Source organism: Mustelus asterias, chromosome 10 (assembly GCF_964213995.1).
Source record: "Mustelus asterias chromosome 10, sMusAst1.hap1.1, whole genome shotgun sequence".
Lineage (NCBI taxonomy): Eukaryota > Metazoa > Chordata > Chondrichthyes > Carcharhiniformes > Triakidae > Mustelus > Mustelus asterias.
Window position 1 is genome coordinate 66757387 of NC_135810.1, and position 21353 is coordinate 66778739.

Below are 21353 nucleotides of genomic sequence, written 5' to 3' on the forward strand. Positions count from 1 at the left end.
TCTCATTGCTGGGATCATAACACTCTGGTGTTATGAGACTGCAGATCTTGGACTGTGGAAGTGAATGGAAGAACGCACTGAATAAACATCTATATGGGTGATGTTTTATTATGCATAACCTTGAAATTTAGCTATAATTGAGACGTTTTGACTTAGAATCAAAGGATCATAATCATACAGCACAGGAGAAAGCTTTTCAGACAATATGTTTATACTGGCTCTTTGATAGAGGATTAGATTCCATGTGGAATATTTTATTCTGCTCTGGACACTGCACTTCAGGAAGGATAAATTCACGAGAATGATACAAGGGCTAAAGGTTTAAATTATGAAGACAGATTGCAGACACTATGGGCGAAAACTTCTGCCCTGAAGTCTGGGTTTGGTGGCGGGTGGCACTGAATGTGCTATTCACGACTTCCTCAACATCGCAGATGCTCCAAAGTGAATCCATCTGCAGCTCCAGAGCCGTCAAGCAGTCTAACAGGAGCTGCAGTTGGACACACCTCTTGCCTGGAAGGGTCCCTGAATTCCCACATTGCACAAGAGGAGCATGACATGGGTCTGGGATCTCCTGCCATGACTTAACCCTGAAGTTAATTTACAACAACAACTACAATGCCAAGAGAATAAAAAGAGAAAAAAGAAAAGAGAAACGATTTACCAGTCACCAGCCAATCACTTACCTGCTGGCTGTGACATCATGGTTCGATTTCTTTCTACCTCTCACTTGCCCTTGAGTCTCCCTCGCAGGTCCGCCTGTCCACTCCTCCCGAAGATGAGCACCTCTTTCCCCTCAGCATCGAATTCCCACTCAGCTCCAAATTTCCGATACCCTCACTCTGGCTGAATCTCATTTGGTTGAAGGTCCAAGCGTCATATTTAAAGGACAACCTATCCTGACCACCTTTGCCTTACACTGCTCCAATTTTCCCTGCTAATCCTTCCTCTCTTCCTTGGTCATCCACCATGCAACTTGCACTACCACCACCCAGTCTCAAGCACAGACTGACATTTATACATGCTCCCCAAATAGGCCAATGCAGAATTAATCATGGAAGAAGTCTACCTTGTCAGTTGCAGGCCAACTATGTGCAGTCGTGAAAGTAGATGTTCTAATTTCTAGCTGGCGGGGAACTGAATTCTGGGGGGGGGGGGGGGGGTGCAAAATGACTTCCTGACATTGTGTGACGGGAAGTTCGACCCACCTTTAACCTACCTTTAAAGTCCCAAGAACAGAAATCCAAAAGATCATCCCGATGTCAGGAAATTGATTCTTGGCTTCACGCCAAATTAAGTTCCCCTCTTGCCAAGATGGCAACTGCTGGGGGACCCAAAGATTCCACCCTATGTTCCCATTCCTTCGAGTATATAAAGTTTATGGGGATATCTAATTGAGATGTTTAAGGTAATTAAAGGATTAGGTAGGGCAGATTGAGAAACAATAGGTGGAATCTTGTTGCAACAGTGAGTTTTTTGATGGCAGGACTGGAAGTGAACAGGACCTCCACTTGGAGGTGGAATGACTGACCATGCGTAACCACATGGTGGCCAGCGTATTTGCTACATTTAGTTTGCCACTGCCAATTGTGCAGTGGAGGCTGGCAGGAAGTCACCAACCCTACTGTTACCTCATGGTAGTCAAGGGTGTGGGCACCATATTAAAATGGCACCCAGTCAGATATCCACTCTGTGAAAGTCATTCTGTCTGTCTGAGAGGAGGATTTTGAACTTGAACTACTGCCACCCCATCCCTAGCTGCCATACTTGAAGCCTCCCTCCATCACCCTAGTCCTGCCACCATCGACCTTGCACTTTTCCCACTCCTGTCTTCCCCAACTTGCAAACCTGACATTCTCGACCCTCTCTCACCATTGACCTGTCCTTGGTTACCTTTGACTCTCTCAGCCTCACAATTCATCTTCTTTCTAGAATGTGTGTGCTGTCTTCAGTAGAGATTGGCTTTCCCTCTGTCATCCATCCCCTTCCCTCTGACCTCACGACCCTTCTTAGGACTGTTACAACCCGAATTCCCTCCATCGGTCAGCCCAACTTGACTGAAAAGCTTCCATAGGAACTCAATGCAACAGCTCAACCTCCTCTCCTCTGGTCCAGCAGAATTTCCCATTCAAGAAAAGCTGCTCCTACTGACTTCCAATCTATCAGGAAGAACACATTGCCTGCTACATGCTACCTTTAACCAACTGTGAATCTGAAGGCATGGATTTTTTGTTTGTTGCCAGCTTAATTGCAAAGGTACAATTTAATCTGGAAACCATGTGTTTTAATGAGTATGCATGACATGCTAATACATTAAAAATAGGATCCAACTGCTTGCCCTCGGGAATCACAATCTGCCTTCAATCTGTCACAAACTTATTTTCGAACTTTCTTCCTGCGTCAGGAAGCTGATATTTTGCCTCCCACCCTCACTTCCTGCTCCTATGAGTTTCACTAGATTCTGCCCACTCTTTCCTCTGGTGGGAGAGTTCAGAACAAGAAAGCATAACCTCAAAATTAAGGTTAAGTTAGGTTGCATGGCCCAAATAAGCATTTTTTAATGAAAACACGTGGAATATAAGAAACAAATTTAATAAATTACAGGCATATTTTCAACTTGGGGCATATGTATTGCATTGTAACTATTACAAAGACATAGTTGGTCAAGACTTTGAATTAAATATATAAGGTTTTAAGATCTACAGGAACGATTGGGAAAATGGTAGAGAGGGAGAACATCCAAGGGTGTCATACAGCTGGCAGGTGTCAGACAGCTGTGGGGTGGTGATGTGGGTCAGCCAGTTGGGGGCAATGGCTTGTCAGCTAGCCTCCAGGGGAGTCAGACAGTCAGGGGGTGGGGGGATGGACTCCTGGGGCAACACAGAGAAAGCCAGGGGAATGGGACAGCTATGGGTAGATGGTTGGACAGCCTTGGGGATGGAGGGAGGTGGTTGGGATGGGGGGAGCGTTGGAATGTTGTGGAGGGGCTGGACATTAGGCTGGGGGTTTGGACAATTGTGGGGATGCTACTGACAGTCAGCGTGGACAGACGGCTGGTGGGGAGGATAAGGAGGACCAGTTGGGAGTAGTGGACAATTAGGGGGTGGACAGTCATGGGGGAGGTTGCACAGTTGTGGGGAGTATTGTCAGGGATGAGGGCAGACAGACAGTTGATGGTGGCCACTGGTTGGGGATGGGGCCAGACTGGATGGAGTGGGTGGAAGGGGTGTTGGGTAGTTGGGGAGCCAGACTGGATGGCCCCTGCAAGTGAGGTGGGGGACACTCAGTGAAAATTAACTTTACTTCGTGGAAGGTTTTTTGTTTCTATTGTGGCTGTATCTATCCATATAGTCATGATGTGGAGATGCCGGCGTTAGACTTGGGTAAACACAGTAAGAAATTTCCATTCCATCTGACCAAGGAGCAGCGCTCCAAAAGCTAATGGCATTTGCTACCAAATAAACCTGTTGGACTTTAACCTGGTGTTGTTAAAACTCTTACTGTGTCTACCCATATACCCAGGACTAACCAATCAGCCAGGACTAACCAATCAAAAACAGAACAATTGAATACAACTCCTTTCTCCCTTGTAAAACTAAAGATCTTAATTTAAATTAAATAATTTTGAACAACAAACATGCATACACTGAGCCACTTCTTAGTGTTCAGCTTATCTGTTTTCTCGAAGCACAGAAATAGTTTTTGAGATATGCATCTTTGATGACTACACTGACATCTATAAACTTGAGTTTGTGGTTTTGAGTGATGAGGCAGATGATCAACATCACAATTGCTCATCTGAAAAAATTGCTGAATCCCAGAGGTAGATTATACTTCGCCAAAAATATCAATTTGGAGTTGTTGCCATGGGGTATGTTGTAAAGATGTGGGACACAGTTTAGCAGATTTTCACTGAGTGCTCAAGCTGTGCAGTTTATAAAAGCTTTTCTGAATCGCAACCTGTATCTGTCCCAGAATGCTTCTTGGGATTATTGTTTCATCTTGTTATGTGTTAAATGTTTTGACCGGAAGTACGAACAAGACAAAAGATGATAAGGTGGATTTTGAACCAATTGAACACAGATTTATGGAAGAGCTGTTGCCAGATTGAAGGCCAACATGGGGAAGGAGTTAAAAACCTGTGAATGCATCGAGTGAGGTCTCAGAATGTCATGTGACTAATCACACACAGATGCTTTGCTTTCCAATGTATAACATCCCTCCCCCTTTTCTTCAGTATTAAAACAACAAACTTTTAAACATTAATGACTACCTACTATAAACATCAGTCACATTACCAAGTATTATTATCTACACGTGTACAATTAATATGAGCGTCCTTTTAGTGGATGTCAATTTTGTTTTGGTAAAAGACAACGTTCCGGAGTCTGATCGATGACATCCTCGGTAGCCTGTTCCTCACAAGTATCAGGTACTTCATCTTGTGAATCATCTATTCTTCATCTTGAGGCTGTCCTTATGTGTTGTACACTATCGTCCTTAAGGTAGTCCACAAATTCCTGGGATGTGAATTGCATCCCATTGTTGCTGACTATTTGTTCAGGCTGTCCAAATCTGGTAAACAAGTCATCAACTCCTCTATGGTCCTTTCCATCGTGATGGATTTCACCATCCTGACTTCAGATCACTTTGAATGCGCGTCTACTAGGACAAAAAAGATGTAGCCTTCAATGGATCCCGCAAAGTCAATATGTACCCTCTGCCAACAAAAACAGAAAATGCTGGAAAATCTCAGCAGTCTGGCAGCATCTGTGGGTAGAGAATAGAGTCAACGTTTTGAGTCTAGAACACCCTTCGTCAGAGCAGGCTATGACGAAAGGTCATTTAGACTCGAAACGTTGGCTCTACTCTCTCCCCACAGATGCTGTCAGACCTGTTGAGATTTTCCAGCATTTTCTGTTTTTGTTTCAGATCCCAGATCCACAGTATTTTGTTTGTATCCTCTGCCAAGGTTGTTTTGGCCAATACCACGGGTGAAGTCGTTGTAGAGGTGTAATATTCTGTATTCTAATGCATGACTGGCATTGCCTCACTTTTTCTTCCATTTGTGGGTCAATTCCCAGGCACTAAAGATAGTTTAATGTGAGCTCTTTCATCCACACTATCCTTGGATGACCTTTGTGCAGGTGATCCAGGATTTGGCTTCGTAAGCGTGGAAGGATGGTCACCCTGATTCGCCAGAGCAATACTCCATTTTGGACAGTTAATTCAAGCCCCTTCATTATATAAGGTCTGAATTCAGGATTCTTCTTTTGTTTGTCCAGTGATGTTCCCCTTAAAACCATGTCCATGACTCTACCCATCACCGGATTATTCCACGTGTGCATTTGCACTTGAGACGATGTTATTGGGACATTCTCTAATGGGACAGATATAATATTTTAATGTAGCTGTCTCATGATTTAGTTTGGTCCTGAAGTGGCAATCTCGATAAGGCATCTGTCATAGAATCATAGAAACCCTACAGTGCAGAAGGAGGCCATTCGGCCCATCGAGTCTGCACCGACCACAATCCCACCCAGGCCCTACCCCCACATATTTTACCCGCTAATCCCTCTAACTTACGCATCCCAGGACTCTAAGGGGCAATTTTTTTAACCTGGCCAATCAACCTAATCCGCACATCTTTGGACTGTGGGAGGAAACCGGAGCACCCGGAGGAAACCCACGCAGACACGAGGAGAATGTGCAAACTCCACACAGACAGTGACCCGAGCCGGGAATCGAACCCGGGACCCTGGAGCTGTGAAGCAGCAGTGCTAACCACTGTGCTACCGTGCCGCCCCAGTGTTGGCATTCTGTTCTGATCTCCGATACTTGATTTCATAATTATGCACTGATAATATCAACACCCACCTTTGTAAACAATTTGCGGCTAATGATTGAATTCCCTGGTATGGACCAAAAGTGGTTGTAAATGACCTATGGTTGGTCAACAAAGTAAGTCATCTGCCGTACAGGTATTGACAAAATTGTTTAATGCCAAAAATTATACTGAGTTCTTCTTTCTCAAGTTGTGCATAATTTTGTCCCACACTTGGTAATGTTCATGATGCGAATGCTATTGGCCACTTCTCCCCAGTTGCCATAATGTGAGATACAAAGGACCCACCCTTTAGGGTGATGCATCACATGCTCGCTGAGTTTTCAACTCTGGGTTAAAGTGGACCAATACCTTGAGCATGTCTTTAACTCCTTTGTTGACGCTTTCACATTCCTTCGTCCCAATCCATTGTTGGTTAGCATACAGTAAAGTATGAAGTGGCTTTAGTAGTGTTGCAAGGTTTGGGATGAACTTCCCATAATGATTGATTAGTCCTAAAAATGATCGCAACTGTGACACGTTCTGTGGTCTTGGCATATCTAGGGTCGCTGTAATTTTCTTAGGTTCTCTGTGGAGGCCATTCATGTCTATTACCTGACCTAGATAATTGATGGATGATTTGAAAACTTCACATTTCTCTTTCTTCACACGGAGGTTGTACTTCACTAGACACTCCAGGGTTTCCTCTAAGTTGTGTAAATGCTCCTGTTCAGTTCTGCCTGTGATCAGACTGTCATCCAATTAACACTGGACACCGCTGATGCCTCTTAACATGTGGTCCACTGATTTCTGGAATATGGCCAATGTCAATGTTATTCCGAACAGTGGGCGTTTATATCGGAACAATCCGTTGTGGGTAACAATCATTAAGCAGTATTCCAACTCAGTTGCCACCCTCTTCTGGAGACACGCTTGGGACAAGTCTATCTAACTGAACTGCTGACCATCAGCCAGTTCAGTGAATAGGTCTTCAATTAGTGGCAAGCGGTACTGGTCAACACACAGTACTGGATTTATTGGTGTCTTAAAGTCCCTGCAGAAACATACAAAACCATCAAATTTAATAATTGGCATGATTAGGGTTGCCCAATCGCTCAACGTTACAGGTTCAATCACTCTATCCTTGACTAATTTTTCTCGTTCCACTTCTATCTTTGGTTTAATTGCACAAGGCACAGTTCTTGTCTTTAAGCATCTCGGGTTGCTATCAGCTTTGATCTTGAACTTTGTCTCCACTCCAGTCATGGTCCCTAAGATATTCTTGAACACCTTCTTACACTTCTTCAGAAGTTTTGGTAGCGTGTTCTTGCTGTCAATCAATTGGTTAATTGCTCCCCAGTTTAGCTTGATTTTGTATAACTGTACTCTTCCAAAGAGTGCAGGAAAATTTCTCTTTACCATGTGGAGAGGTAATTCTGTTGATTGACTATTTATTAGCTTCTACTTGAATCATTATATATCCCTTGAGTGGAACTACCTCCTCAGTATAGGTTCGCAGGATAACATTTGAAGATTTTAGAGGTAAGTGTTTAAGCTTCAGATTGTATATGTTTTCTGGGAGAAGTGATACAGCAGCTTTCATTTCTAATTCCATGCTCTACCTCACTCTCAGTAAGAAACTCCTCCAATTGTTGAGCCAATGGAGTCCTCTTCTTTGATGATCTGCACACACATCTAAGTAAAATGATTTCACTTCAAGCATGAGTCATATTTTTGCCCTTGAGTTGGCATTGTGAATCGATGAGCAGTTCCACAATTTAGGCACAGTTTTGAAGTGATCTGATGATCTGACTGATAGGCATGTGTTGATGAGACTGCTAAGTTTCTTTGTCCATAATCCTTGCACTTGAGCTGATCGAATAACTGAGCAAACTATGTCTGAGAGTGCATTTCTGTGTAACCTATTTGAATAAAACATGGCAGATTCCAATCGGACTACCAAAGTGGTGGCATTTTCCCAGGTTAAATCATCATCCTTCATGAAGAGATGATCCCTAATTTGTGAAATTGAAGTATTTTCAACTAATCACAAATTAATTCATTGGTTAGATTGCCAAATTTACCTGTAGAAGTCATTTGCCACAATGAAATGTATTTCATTTGATCACACTTTTCTTTGGCCCAAAGTATTGTTGAAAACACTTGCTACCATTTCAAATGTACACATGACTTCTGGTGGACCCCCAGTGATGAAAAGAAAGGTGCAGCAAGGTAAATTTAAACTTTTCTCCACCATCCAAATACACATTTTGTTGTATGTTTTATACCTAAGATCAACACAGAGATGACACTGGTTTCTATATATGTCATGATGTGGCGTTGGACTGGGGTAAACACAGTAAGAAGTTTAACAACACCAGGTTAAAGTCCAACAGGTTTATTTGGTAGCAAAAGCCACACAAGCTTTCGAGGCTCTGAGCCCCTTCTTCAGGTGAGTGGGAATTCTGTTCACAAACAGAACTTATAAGACACAGACTCAATTTACATGAATAATGGTTGGAATGCGAATACTTACAACTAATCCAGTCTTTAAGAAACAAAACAATGGGAGTGGAGAGAGCATCAAGACAGGCTAAAAAGATGTGTATTGTCTCCAGACAAGACAGCCAGTGAAACTCTGCAGGTCCACGCAACTGTGGGAGTTACAAATAGTGTGACATAAATTCTGATTCTAGGATCGCATGATAAAGACTCAGGAGGAAAAAAGCAGAAATATTTATGTGAAATAGTGTGACATAAACCCAATATCCCGGTTGAGGCCGTCCTTGTGTGTGCGGAACCTGGCTATCAGTTTCTGCTCCGCGACTCTGCGCTGTCGTGTGTCGCGAAGGCCGCCTTGGAGAACGCTTACCCGAATATCAGAGGCCGAATGCCCGTGACCGCTGAAGTGCTCCCCAACAGGAAGAGAACAGTCTTGCCTGGTGATTGTCGAGCGCTCGACAATCACCAGGCAAGACTGTTCTCTTCCTGTTGGGGAGCACTTCAGCGGTCACGGGCATTCGGCCTCTGATATTCGGGTAAGCGTTCTCCAAGGCTGCCTTCGCGACACACGACAGCGCAGAGTCGCGGAGCAGAAACTGATAGCCAGGTTCCGCACACACAAGGACGGCCTCAACCGGGATATTGGGTTTATGTCACACTATTTCACATAAATATTTCTGCTTTTTTCCTCCTGAGTCTTTATCATGCGATCCTAGAATCAGAATTTATGTCACACTATTTGTAACTCCCACAGTTGCGTGGACCTGCAGAGTTTCACTGGCTGTCTTGTCTGGAGACAATACACATCTTTTTAGCCTGTCTTGATGCTCTCTCCACTCCCATTGTTTTGTTTCTTAAAGACTGGATTAGTTGTAAGTATTCGCATTCCAACCATTATTCATGTAAATTGAGTCTGTGTCTTATAGGTTCTGTTTGTGAACAGAATTCCCACTCACCTGAAGAAGGGGCTCAGAGCCTCGAAAGCTTGTGTGGCTTTTGCTACCAAATAAACCTGTTGGACTTTAACCTGGTGTTGTTAAACTTCTTATTCTATATATGTAACAGGTTTTATTAACAGTGCTTTAATGTGCCAACTCCATCTCACAGCCCTAGCTTTCAGCTCTTTCTACAGCCTTGGTCACTTTCCTCTGAGTCCACACCCAGGCTTAACCAATCAAGCACAGTGAATGTCAATTGTAAACAGACTCACATAATTAGACACAGAACAATTGAACATAAAAGCATAAAACACTGGAAAATTTCAGCAGGTCTGACAGTATCTGTGGAGAGAGAATAGAGCTAACGTTCTGAGTCTGGATGACCCTTTGTCAGAGCTGGGTCATCCAAATTCGAAGTGTTGACTCTATTCTCTCTCCATAGATGCTGTCAGAGCTGCTGAGAGTTTCCAACATTTTCTGTTTTTGTTTCAGATTCCAGCTTCCACGGTTTTTTTGCCTTTATTATAGTACAGAAAGCACCCCCATCAAGGTGTGATTATCTGAGCTGATGGAAGGCGCAGAGGGATAGGATGATGCAGTTTTGCAGCACAGACAAGGCCTTTCACCCTTTTGTAGCACTGTAGACATGTCTAAGTTTGACCCTATGGCTACTGACCTCCCCTGCCACCTCTATCCAGGCTTACTTGGTCAAGCAGAGTTGTCTGTTCTCCCATCCAATAGGAGGAGAACCTCCAGTCATTTGGTCACAGCTTGAAGGGAGGCACACAGAGAGTCATCATCTAATTGTGGGACCAAGTGTAATTGTGTATTTACCATTGTTCTAGGTATGTGGTCATATTGCCTTTTCTCAATCAGTACCAGTGGGTGAATATCAAGATGCACAGTCACCAGTCATGGTAAGTGCCTTGGGAAGACTGGGACTGGCGAGGATGGTTGTTGGACCTCTGTCTGAAGCAGAGTTTCAACACTGCCCTTTTACTGCATGCTGCCCTCCTGATGCAACCTCTCCATTGTTCTGATGCACACTGTTGGCAGCCCTTTAACCTGCCTGACAGCAGCTGCTGTCTGGTGAGTGTCCAGCAATGTTGCTGCCAGACAACCAGCCCTAGTCCACCAAATTTCCCACATTCTTTTGGCCGCTAATTGGCTCGCTGAGAATTAATCATGAGGGGCCATGGGATTGGACTATAATGGGCGCACTGCATGCTTCTGCCAACATTTCCCCTCCACCTAGTGTGATATCCTGGGCCATGTATTGGTCAAAACTGTGATGATATTTGGAGCCAAGTGGTTCCGGGGGAATCTGAACTGAACACAATCAAGTTATTGGTGAGTAGGTGCCACTATCAATGACTCCTTCTATGACTTACTGATGAGGAGACCAATAGGTTCCTGTAAGACCTATCCTGTTCTTATGGATAGGGCACACCTGAGTAATGTTTCACATTCTTGGGTAGAAGCTGTGTCTTAGTTGTACTGGAATAGTTTGACTAGCAGAGTGGTTAGATTTGGTGCATTGGTCTTCAGCAGCACATCCAAGATATTATCAGCATTGTTAAAGCCAATGCAATCATGCATTTCTTAATGTTGCATGGAGTGAACCGGGTTTATACTGGCATCTATGATGGTGGAAATCTGGAAAGGAGGTTGACAATGATCATCCCCTTGGTACTTTTAGCTGAAAATACTTGCAAATTCTTTAATCTCATCTCTCACATTCATATGTTGGGTTGAAGATGATATTACCCATGAAACGTTGGCCTATTAATTACTGTGTTGTTCATGACCATTCTTGAGCAGATGTGCCAGGCTACTAAAATTTAAGATAACCCATGTCAATTGCTTAATAGAAAATGCCTTACCTGTTAAAAATGGATCTCTAAAGTAGACATTCTCAACCCTTGGCACCCTTGGGGCTTGGGAGAACGTTTCAAGGTGTCTGCAAAAGATAACAAGAGAATATGTAGAAAAAAGATTGACGTGTTCATAAATCAATCAGAATTAGAGTCAGGACAAACAGTGGTCAAAGTGTCTTAATTATCAATCAAAAGATGCCATCTAATGAGAGTGAATAAGACCAGGGTGTTCACAATGATTTTGGTTGAAGTGTAGAGAGTGGGGAAAGAAAAACAAGCAGATCTGTGCGTGAGGCAGTAGTGGTGGTTGGCATTTTGGATGCAATGTGTAGATGAAGACACTGGAAGAAGGGATGAGGTAGGGCAAGGAACTTAGTTGCTTGTTGTTGTTGCCTGGCGAACAGCACTGAGAATCGAGTGCCAGAGAGAGAGAGATGCCATGGCTTAAAGCTTCATTTCTTTTTTCCCCCAGTGACATGATTATGTACATCAAACCAATTGGCAACATTCTCTGGTCCTCCATGTTTTCTTTGCCGTTCTAATTTCTCCTTAGTTATACACTGCATATGCATTTTCACTCATCCCACCCTAAACTGAGTTACTGATACCTATGCCATTGGGAATTGTATCCAATATCATGTAGTTATTGAGAAGGTGCTTGCTTAAAAGGCACCAAGAACTTTCATAATGTAAGGATAATTATGTGAGGTTTTTCTATTCAGTTGAAATGTTGAGAAAAGAATCACAGCCCAAGAAATTGGAAAGGTCAGAGGTTAACAGTCAAGGTACAAGTAAAACAGCATTAATAATGAACATATGTTTAATGTATGACTATTTTTATATTGAAAAAGTACTTATGTTACAGGAGGTATGTGCATTTTTATAACATGGGAAGGGGGCCTCAGAAGGATAAAGGTTGAGAACCTCTGCTCTGATTAGTATTGTCAATGTATTTCAAAGATTGTTTAACTAGTCCTTTCAGGCAATTTTAAAAATCTGAGTGGGTGTACAGTAGCCTGCTTTCTCAGCATTAACTGATGATTTCATGTGTGTCTGTCTCTTTTTATTTCATTTTGAAGGCAAACATATTAGTACCTTTGTTCCCCTGGTTCTTAAAGTCTCCACTCAGCTATTGAGGTTAAGAAATGTTTCATTTCAGGTAATGAAGACTGACAGCAATCAATTTCTTTCATGAAAATACAAATATATTATTTGAAAATCCTCTTGAAAATTGCTGTTAAAAAGTTATTGCAGTGATTTTACTTCTGTTGTAGAAATCCACAGTTAACTAGTAAATAATCTTACTCTCAACAGGAAAGGTTAAGGAAGGGGTTCTTCGAGACAATGATCCACAGGCGGGTGGGATCCAGATTCTGGATTCAGCTTATCGTGTGCAAAAACTGTACACGTGTAGACAGATGTGCATAAATCCAGATGGATGGAGTGGAAAGGCTCAGCGAACAAAAAAAAAGGAACCTCTCATACGGCAGAGGCAGACAAGGGAGGGAGGGGCATATTTTGCTGGAAGCAGCAGCGGTGTCAGGCTGGGCTGCAGGGGGAGAAGTCTGGGACTGGCTGATGGGCTCGAACTGGTACGAGGTTGGTGGATGATCACATGATAAGGATCCAGTGGGCAGGAGCCTGGTTCAAACCCGCCATTTTCCTGTAACTCCTGCTCCTTTTAGGCAGAGGAAGAAAGAGGATTTGAACCCTGGGGTGGCGACAGCTGCCCAAGTGACTGCCTTATATATAAATCAGAGCCAGGAAAAAGAAAAGAAGCTTCCGGGCGGCCAGTTCTGCTCCGCTTCCCGGGTTTTCAGTTTACTTTTTTTTGTTTTGGTTGTCTTGTTTTTTTTCCTCTTGGTCTCCCTGGCTGGGTTTGCTCAGTGAGGGATTTAAACCCCCCCCCCCCCCCCCCCTCTGGTGTGTGTGTGAAGCTGCTGCTGGCGAGGAGGGAAGATGTCGGGACAGAGTATCACGGATCGTATCGCCGCGGCTCAGCACAGTGTCACCGGCTCGGCCGTCTCTAAAACCGTCTGTAAAGCCACCACACACGAGATCATGGGCCCCAAGAAGAAGCACCTTGACTGTAAGCACTTACTTGCACATTTTTCACAGCGAAAACGGAAGCGCTTTCCCCACCCGGCCGGCCGGCCGCCCTCCCTCCTCTTGCGGGTTACCGGGTTGAATTTTAATCCCAGCCGGTTGTGTTTGCAGTTGGTGCCGGGCCGTGATGTTGTTGTTGTCAGGGGAAAGTCTCCCTAGTTTGCATACGGCACCAGGCCTCAGATAACGCCCTTGGCCTTGATTTTGTTCAGTGGACCGACCCTGACTGAGTGTTTTGACGTCTACATTTTAATATATCTTTCATTACATTGTTCCACCAAATTTTTTTCTCTCTCTCGATGCAATGCATTTACTGCTAGCGAGTTTGCTGTAGGAGGGGCGGGGGCAAGTCTCGGGACTTCCATACATTTTTGTGGTCTGCTGTGATGTGGTAGCTGTGGTTACACGTCTGAAAGCTACTATTGAGGACAGAAAATGCAGCCCACCTCACATTCACGGTGTAATGAATCAGTATTTTTCTATTATTGGAATGACTGAAAAATATGCCGACTTAGCTAAAACAGACTTCTACATTGATCGAAATAGAATAGATTCTTTTCAATTAGAAAAAAGGTACAGGACTCCATGCATTCTCCAGATACTATATCCCTAATGTCTTTAATTATATGGGAACTTGTTAGTTTTTCATAGGCTGAGGAGCAGTGCATAAGTGTCCCAGATTAGAAGTTTCTTCCCGTTTCTGAAAATCTGCCTCATTGCATAGCGTTGCCTGGAATTGGTTTCCAAAAGATACAGCAATTGGCTGAGATAAGTGTGGCCTGAATCCAATGCAGTATCAATATTTGCCTTCACTACCTTCAACATAATTTAGTGCTAATTCTGATGAGTAGCTAGAACATTTTTTAAAAAGTTGATATAAGATGTTTATGTTACGGTTCATGGGAAATTTCTTTTTAACAATCTATTGTAAACTCGGTCTGGGAACTCAACCAAAGCTGCTGCAGTAAAACAGAAAACTAAACATCAACATTTTTAAAACTGCTAGTTTCTAGTAATGGGTCCTTTTGTGACTCCTAACTATACTGCTAGCAAGCTTTCTATATCTGTTCTCTTTTTCTTTTCAATGTTTTGTGCTGTCGAGTGATTTTGAATCCGTTTTTAAATTTTAGTGTAATCAGATTGGTGCATACTGGCTGAGCTGCAATGGCCCACATTTTTTAAAAAAGGGTATCAACATACTTTGGCTTTTGTTTTAAAAATACCACACTTTTTAACTACTGCACTATTAAAATCCTGTGGTGGGAAATCTGTGTCCAGGGTTCATGTACAACATTTTTTTTGGAGATATTGGCATGTCTGGAACTCAATAGTTTTTCATCCTGCAAAATATGGCAATTCAAATAGTTTTCTCTCCAAATGGTATTCTAACCTCTTTTTAGAGTTGATTTGAAGGCATTGATAGCCTTGAACAGGTGTTCTTTTGCTAGGAGAATGGTATAAGGTATGAACAAAAACTATAACTTCAGTGGTTTATTAATTGATTTACGATTAATTACCTTGACATTCTATGCTCATTATGTAGTTTGAAAGGTGAAAACATTTACCAGTTTTAATCAGCAAAAATAATAAGCTCAGTTTTAAAATTACTCATCTGATGTATTTTCAGACATTGGCTTTGTATTACCTGCTGATGCAGAATAGCGTGTAATGCATATAAATGTAAAATTAACAATCATGTCCTGATCTAACTCCCAAAATTACTGAAGCTTGAATGAGAGAGCTCACCTGTAGTGAGCAGCTCTCAACACTTGAACTTCCCCCACCCAGGTGTACTAAAATTCCAGCTCAGTGAGCATTTCAAAACACCAATTTCCAGAGTGTATTCTGGCTGAATGAAATGAAACTGGTTCAATTCTTGCTGAGTTAGGTGATTAGATGATTACTGTCAGAACAGCTATAGGGATGTTTCAAGTGGTTTCACTGATTCTGTTTTAGTTCAGTAAGAGTTTTAACACCACCAGGTTAAAGTCCAACAGGTTTATTTGGTAGCAAATGCCATTAGCTTTCGGAGCGCTGCTCCTTCGTCAGATGGAGTGGATATCTGCTCTCAAACAGGGCATACTGTTTGAGAGCAGATATCCACTCCATCTGACGAAGGAGCAGTGCTCCGAAAGCTAATGGCATTTGCTACCAAATAAACCTGTTGGACTTTAACCTGGTGGTGTTAAAACTCTTACTGTGTTTACCCCAGTCCATCTCCACGTCTGTTTTAGTTATGCAGGGGAATGTCGGCAATCATTCTGCTTCCTGATTGCTATCCACCTATCTCTGCTGAAAGTCTACTGGTGGGTTTAAAGGTAGGGTTGGCTTGGGTGCAATACTTTTCAAAGTCAGATAAGCTGCTGACCACTATGGAGGCTCGTTCAAGAGCTCCAACTCTACCCATAGTAAAGAGTCAACCTTTTATTGAAAATAGGGTACTAACCTGGCATATGTTACTGGGTCAAGGGATGAAAAATGTTCTTGCATACCACTCAATGTTAAGTTTTGAAGTGATTTTTAAACTTGAACTTTGCAGCTCTCTTCAGTTCACCTTGCGCCTTCAGTTTGTACTGCAGAGAAGCATCTATGTTTAAACTCCTCTTTCTTTTCAGCTTCCCAAACTTATCTGCTTAACTGTAAAATGAATCAAAAACTAAGGGTTGAATAATGTCTCCATGCTTTGATACAGTTAGTCTTATCATGCTTCACCCAAAGACAACACTCTTTTCTGACTCCTTTGTTCAGAGCCAAAATCTAAATACTACAGTATGTGGCAGAAACTCAGATTTTACTAATTTTGTGGATCATAAAAAAAATTCAGAAAGAGTGAGTCATGTGTGAGTAAGTTGAATTCTTTCTTGGTTCAGTATATCTTTGACCTGATGTCCCTTTCATTCAACTTAGTTTATCAGTGGTTGAAGTGTTATCTCCTGGCATATGGGATTTGGCAGCCAGCTGCAACCGGAAAGTAAGCTTGCTGTAATTCACTGTAATTTTTAGTCTAAAATTTGGTTGAAATGTCCTGTATATTAAGCATTGGTAAGATTATTTTTGAGTTGCAATTGGTCATATCAGGCCTCCATATCAGGAACCAGCGATATAATGCAGATTCTGGCATGATATAAAAGCAGTTGTAACAGGAAATTATTGGGGAAGTAATTTTCTATAGCTTTAGATCAACTTGGAATCTAAAATTTTCACTACCTCTGAACTTTTATGGCAATCATGGCACTTGATTAGTAAATGGTATGATGCTTGATTAGTGTAACATCTGTGGGAATTGTTGCAAGATGCTGGGTCACTTTTCAGTTTGATGCTCTGATTGAGAGGTTCAGGTGCCATAATCTGCAAGAGTAAATTTCAAGCTGTTGATAACTGTGTGACCTAATCATTGAGGTAGGATAAAGGAATAATGTTGAATTCTGTTTTTTGTTTCAAAAAATCTTGATTGGCATTTGGAGGGCAACTCTTTTGTTTTGCTGGCAGAAATGGGTATCATTCAGTTCGCATGTATTAATGTCCATGGTGAAATATTAATGATTATGATATCACTAACAATTGACCTCATAAACTTGTAATTACTAGAAAATAATATGGCCATGATGTATTATTACTATATCTGATGTAATCAACTTTTTCACAAAAGGCCTGTTCTGTTATCCAGTTTTAGACATTTTGTTGATGTACAGGTTAATTTTTGGACACAAGTATTAATGTTATTTGTAATGCCACATGTTGCTTAACTAGTAGTGGGACTTGTGTTTTTGTGATACTAATGTTTATAGGGCATTCCCTACTTTGCAGCCCTTCGTTCTGTCCCTTTCTGTATGTGCCTCTGCTGCTCCCCATCCCCATCCCTCTGCGCACACATACCCTATGTCCCACCCCCACTTCAACCTAACACGGAAAACTGGAAGTTTTGGAAATGTGCCATTCAAGCACTGTATGCATTTTCATCATTGAAAATTGCACTTATCTATAGTAGCAACACATTGACTGGTGTGCTGCAACTGTTGCATTGTCAATACTTGTAGGAAAATGGTTTAATTAAAGGAAATCTGTTTAACAAATCTTGAATTTGATTTTTTAAAATCAATTCAATAACTAAGCCTTTTTCCAAAAGTAACACAATACTGTGATACATTGGTTATTCATGAAATATTGGAAGATTGTACAACCTTCCACTTCGAGGATCAGTTCACAGTTTGAAATTCATGATGCTTCTAGTACCAGTTACAGTTAAAAGAAATGAATATGAATGTATGATACAAATCACAATTGGTGATTAAACAGCTTTAACTAAACAATGGTTAATGTGCTTTTATCCCAATTGAAGTTGTCAATAAGGTGATTTTGCCGATGCTGATTTCCTTTTGTAATTTGAGAGAGAAAAATGCCACTCCCCCACCTCTAAATAAAGGTGATAGTGAGGTTTTTTGACTGTATATCTTAAGACGTTCAATGCAACTGCATTGAAAATATCATTTAAAATGTCAACTTGTTCCATATCTGCTATGTTGAAATAAAAAAATACTGTAACCGACTCTTAACTTTTCTAAAGTAGTCCAATTAATCCAAAATGCATAAAAATCCACAATCTTTAAATCTGATTATTGTTGAGGCGATTATGTTGAATAAACTAATGTGTGACATGTCATTTGTTATGTTTTTGAAAGGAAAGCCATGTCATTTATTTTTACATCTGATTCCGGAGGTTGTTCATATCTCTCTCCAGTACTTCAGTATACAATCTAGATTGCCACTCGTAGACTACTGGGTGAATGCTGCATCATCAGAAGTGCTATTTTTCAGGCAAGATGTGAACCTGATGCCCCATCTGCCTGTTGAGTCCTGTTGCACTAACATCAGGAAGTTTGGCCAGTGGCCTGGCTAACAATTGTTCCTCAACCAATACCACCAAGCAGACTTGGTTGGTCATTTCATTTGCTTTTGTGTGATCATGCTATGCTTGCCTGCACAACATTATACTTCATGAAGTGACTTGTGTGGAGTATTTTTCAGACCTTTTTTTCTAAGGTAGCATGTCTTTAACAATGCAACTCATTTGGTATGCTTCAACAAAGGCATATAATCAAGATTGTTTTTAAATTTGCTTTTCTCCACTTGCCACCAAATTAGTAATTTTGATTTAATTGGCATTGACGGAGGCAGTCTTTGGGGACTAGTGAATCTTTTGTTGTCGTCATGTATTGCATTTGACTGTCGTAAACTGCATCTTCCAGCTTGAGTTGCAGAATAGTTGTTGATCTTGATCCTGAGTGATCACCAACTCAACAGCTATCACTTTCTCTTCTTCCCCTTCACACCCCTACCAACCACCCACAGCACTTGATTGATTCAAGTAATTGCTATCTCTCTGCCCCTTCCACACTGAATGTTTAAGTAACTTTTGCCCGCTCTCAGTACTGCTGTTTGAACCAACAAGGCAGTGTAGTTTGCAGGAGAAGAGGCAAATTGATTATCACAATACAAAGTTGATTCCGATTACTCAGTTAGACAAGGGAATAAAATTTAATGGATAGTTAGGAGTAAGAGGGGAATCAGTAGAATAAGTGTTACAGAATACTGATAAGTTATCAGGAAAGGTCACTGAAGCTTATGGCAGATTAGAATCCTGAATGGATGTTTAAGAATTCATTAAATTTGTGTTTTGGAGGAAGAGAGAAATATGATCAAGAAATAGGCCTAGTTGATTACGGATTAAGATGTTTCAAAGAATTTCTTATCCTTGTTCTCTTGCTCTTTCTTTCCCAAGTCCTTGCCTATTCTCCTCTGACTTGGCTTAGTGCTCAACTATATGTATGATTTGAGATATATTTTAGGAGGTAATAGTTTAACTTTAATATTTTCTTTTTGCTGCTTGCTAATTTGTGTCTGTTAACATCCTTTTCTGCCTACTCCTTCAGTCATCTTGGTCTTGACACAACTAAAAAAAAAAATTAACTTCTATCTGTCCCCTTTTCCTGGTTTACTTTCTGCCATTTTGCAATGTCAACTGGAGACAGCTTCACAACATTTAGCTTTGCCTCTCTGCCACTATCTTGTATTCCATGAGCACTGTCTACTATCCAGTTGTGAATGAGAGAATTGTTTTCCCAATTCAACATTGGCAGCACCAAAGTCATCCCAGTAAGCTTTAAATATGTAATTTTGCTTGTCATTAAACCATAAAAATACATTAGGTGACATGCTGCTTCCAGCAGTACAAAATGTGATCAGACCATTCGTGAGAATCATACAATCCCTACAGTTCAGAAGGAGGCCATTTGGCCCATCGAGTCTGTACCATCTTCCTGACAGAGTATCTTACCCAGGCCTTCTCCCTTGCCCTATCCTGATAACCCCACACATTTACCATGGCCAATCCAACTAACCTGCACCTATTTGGATTGTGGGAGGAAACCAGAGCACCCGGAGAAAACCCACACAGACAAGGAGAAAATGTGCAAACTCCAACCAGAAGGTTACCCAAGGCTGGAATTCAACCCGGATCCCTGGCGCTGTGAGCAGCAATGCTAAGCACTATGCCAAGGTGCTGCCCTCAACTCGTCTCTGCTAGCTCAGCAGATCGCAATCCCAAACATTTGATGCTGTTGTCAAAGATGAGTACTTTTGAGACGTATTGTTTTATTCCAGGAACAAGCCCCCACCTCTGATAGTAACTTTAATAGATGTTTTGCGAAGTGATGACTCACCTGATGAAGGAGCAGTGCTCTGAAAGCTCATGATACCAAATGAACCTGTTGGACTTTAACCTGGTGTTATGAGACTTCTTACAAGGAGCATTAAGTTAGAGGAAGATTGCAGCCGAGGGACCTTTTTTGTTTTAAAGGCCATGTTCAGAAAAAAACAAGGTGAGAGGGAAAGGGGAGACGGAAATGTATATCACGCTGTGTATTGTTTGTTCATCTGTAAATGAGACTACCGACTGGTCCAAAGTCTGTCTTGATTGTTAGGAATGTTTATTCAGCTCACCATTTGGGGAGAGAGAGAGGGAAGAATTCACTCGCAGTGTGTAAGATGCATTCCAGTAGCTGATATACAGAGTGAGAGTTTTTTGTTATGACCCCTGGGTTTCGCTATTGTTTGCATAGAAATTAGACTGAGAACAATGAACTGACTCAGAGGAGCCATGATGTTTAGAAGTTGCTAAATCTTGCCTGTGCAATCTTGGCCTCCAGTTCGATCCCATGAAGAGCTTCAAATTCTGTTCTGTAGCCTTGTGATATACTGCCCATTTAAATTTGTGTTGCACTATACCCCGATTGCTGCTAAAGGACAGTTCAATACTTCTGCCACTGCCATGTTTGACTACGATGTGGAGATGCTGGCGTTGGACTGGGGTAAGCACAGTAAGAAGTCTCACAACACCAGGTTAAAGTCCAACAGGTTTATTTGGTAGTACAAGCCACAAGCTTTTGGAGCGTTGCCCCTTCATCCGGTGAGGTGGGAGTTCTGTTCACAAACAGGGCATATAAAGAGATAAACTCAATTTACAAGATAATGGTTGGAATGCGAGTCTTTACGGGTAATCAAGTCTTAAAGGTACAGACAATGTGAGTGGAGAGAGGGTTAAGCACAGGTTAAAGAGATGTGTATTGTCTCCAGCCAGGACAGTTAGTGAGATTTTGCAAGTCCAGGCAAGTCGTGGGGGTTACAGATAGTGTGACATGAACCCAAGATCCCGGTTGTCCTCATGTGTGCGGAACTTGGCTATCAGTCTCTGCTCAGCGACTCTGCGTTGTCGTGTGTCGTGAAGGCCGCCTTGGAGAATGCTTACCCGAAGATCAGAGGCCGAATGCCTGACCGCATTCGGCCTCTGATCTTCGGGTAAGCGTTCTCCAAGGCCGCCTTCATGACAATGCAGAGTCGCTGAGCAGACTGATAGCCAAGTTCCGCACACATGAGGACGGCCTCAACCGGGATCTTGGGTTCATGTCACACTATCTGTAACCCCCACGACTTGCCTGAGCTTGCAAAATCTCACTAACTGTCCTGGCTGGAGACAATACACATCACTTTAACCTGTGCTTAACCCTCCCTCCACTCATATTGTCTGTACTTTTAAGACTTGATTACCTG

At 42.0% G+C, this 21353-nt stretch overlaps 1 protein-coding gene across 27 annotated transcripts in view; it reads left to right on the forward strand.

Moving 5' to 3' along the window:
- The first annotated feature begins 12551 nt into the window (after positions 1 to 12551).
- picalma (phosphatidylinositol binding clathrin assembly protein a) overlaps positions 12552 to 21353 on the forward strand; it is a 117092-nt gene continuing 108290 nt past the window's right edge. For all 27 annotated transcript variants that reach the window (XM_078221844.1, XM_078221851.1, XM_078221845.1 and 24 more), the window contains exon 1: positions 12552 to 13230. In XM_078221844.1, coding sequence (XP_078077970.1) covers positions 13101 to 13230 — 130 coding nt within the window. In that variant the 5' untranslated portion in view covers positions 12552 to 13100. The remainder of the gene's footprint in view (positions 13231 to 21353) is intronic.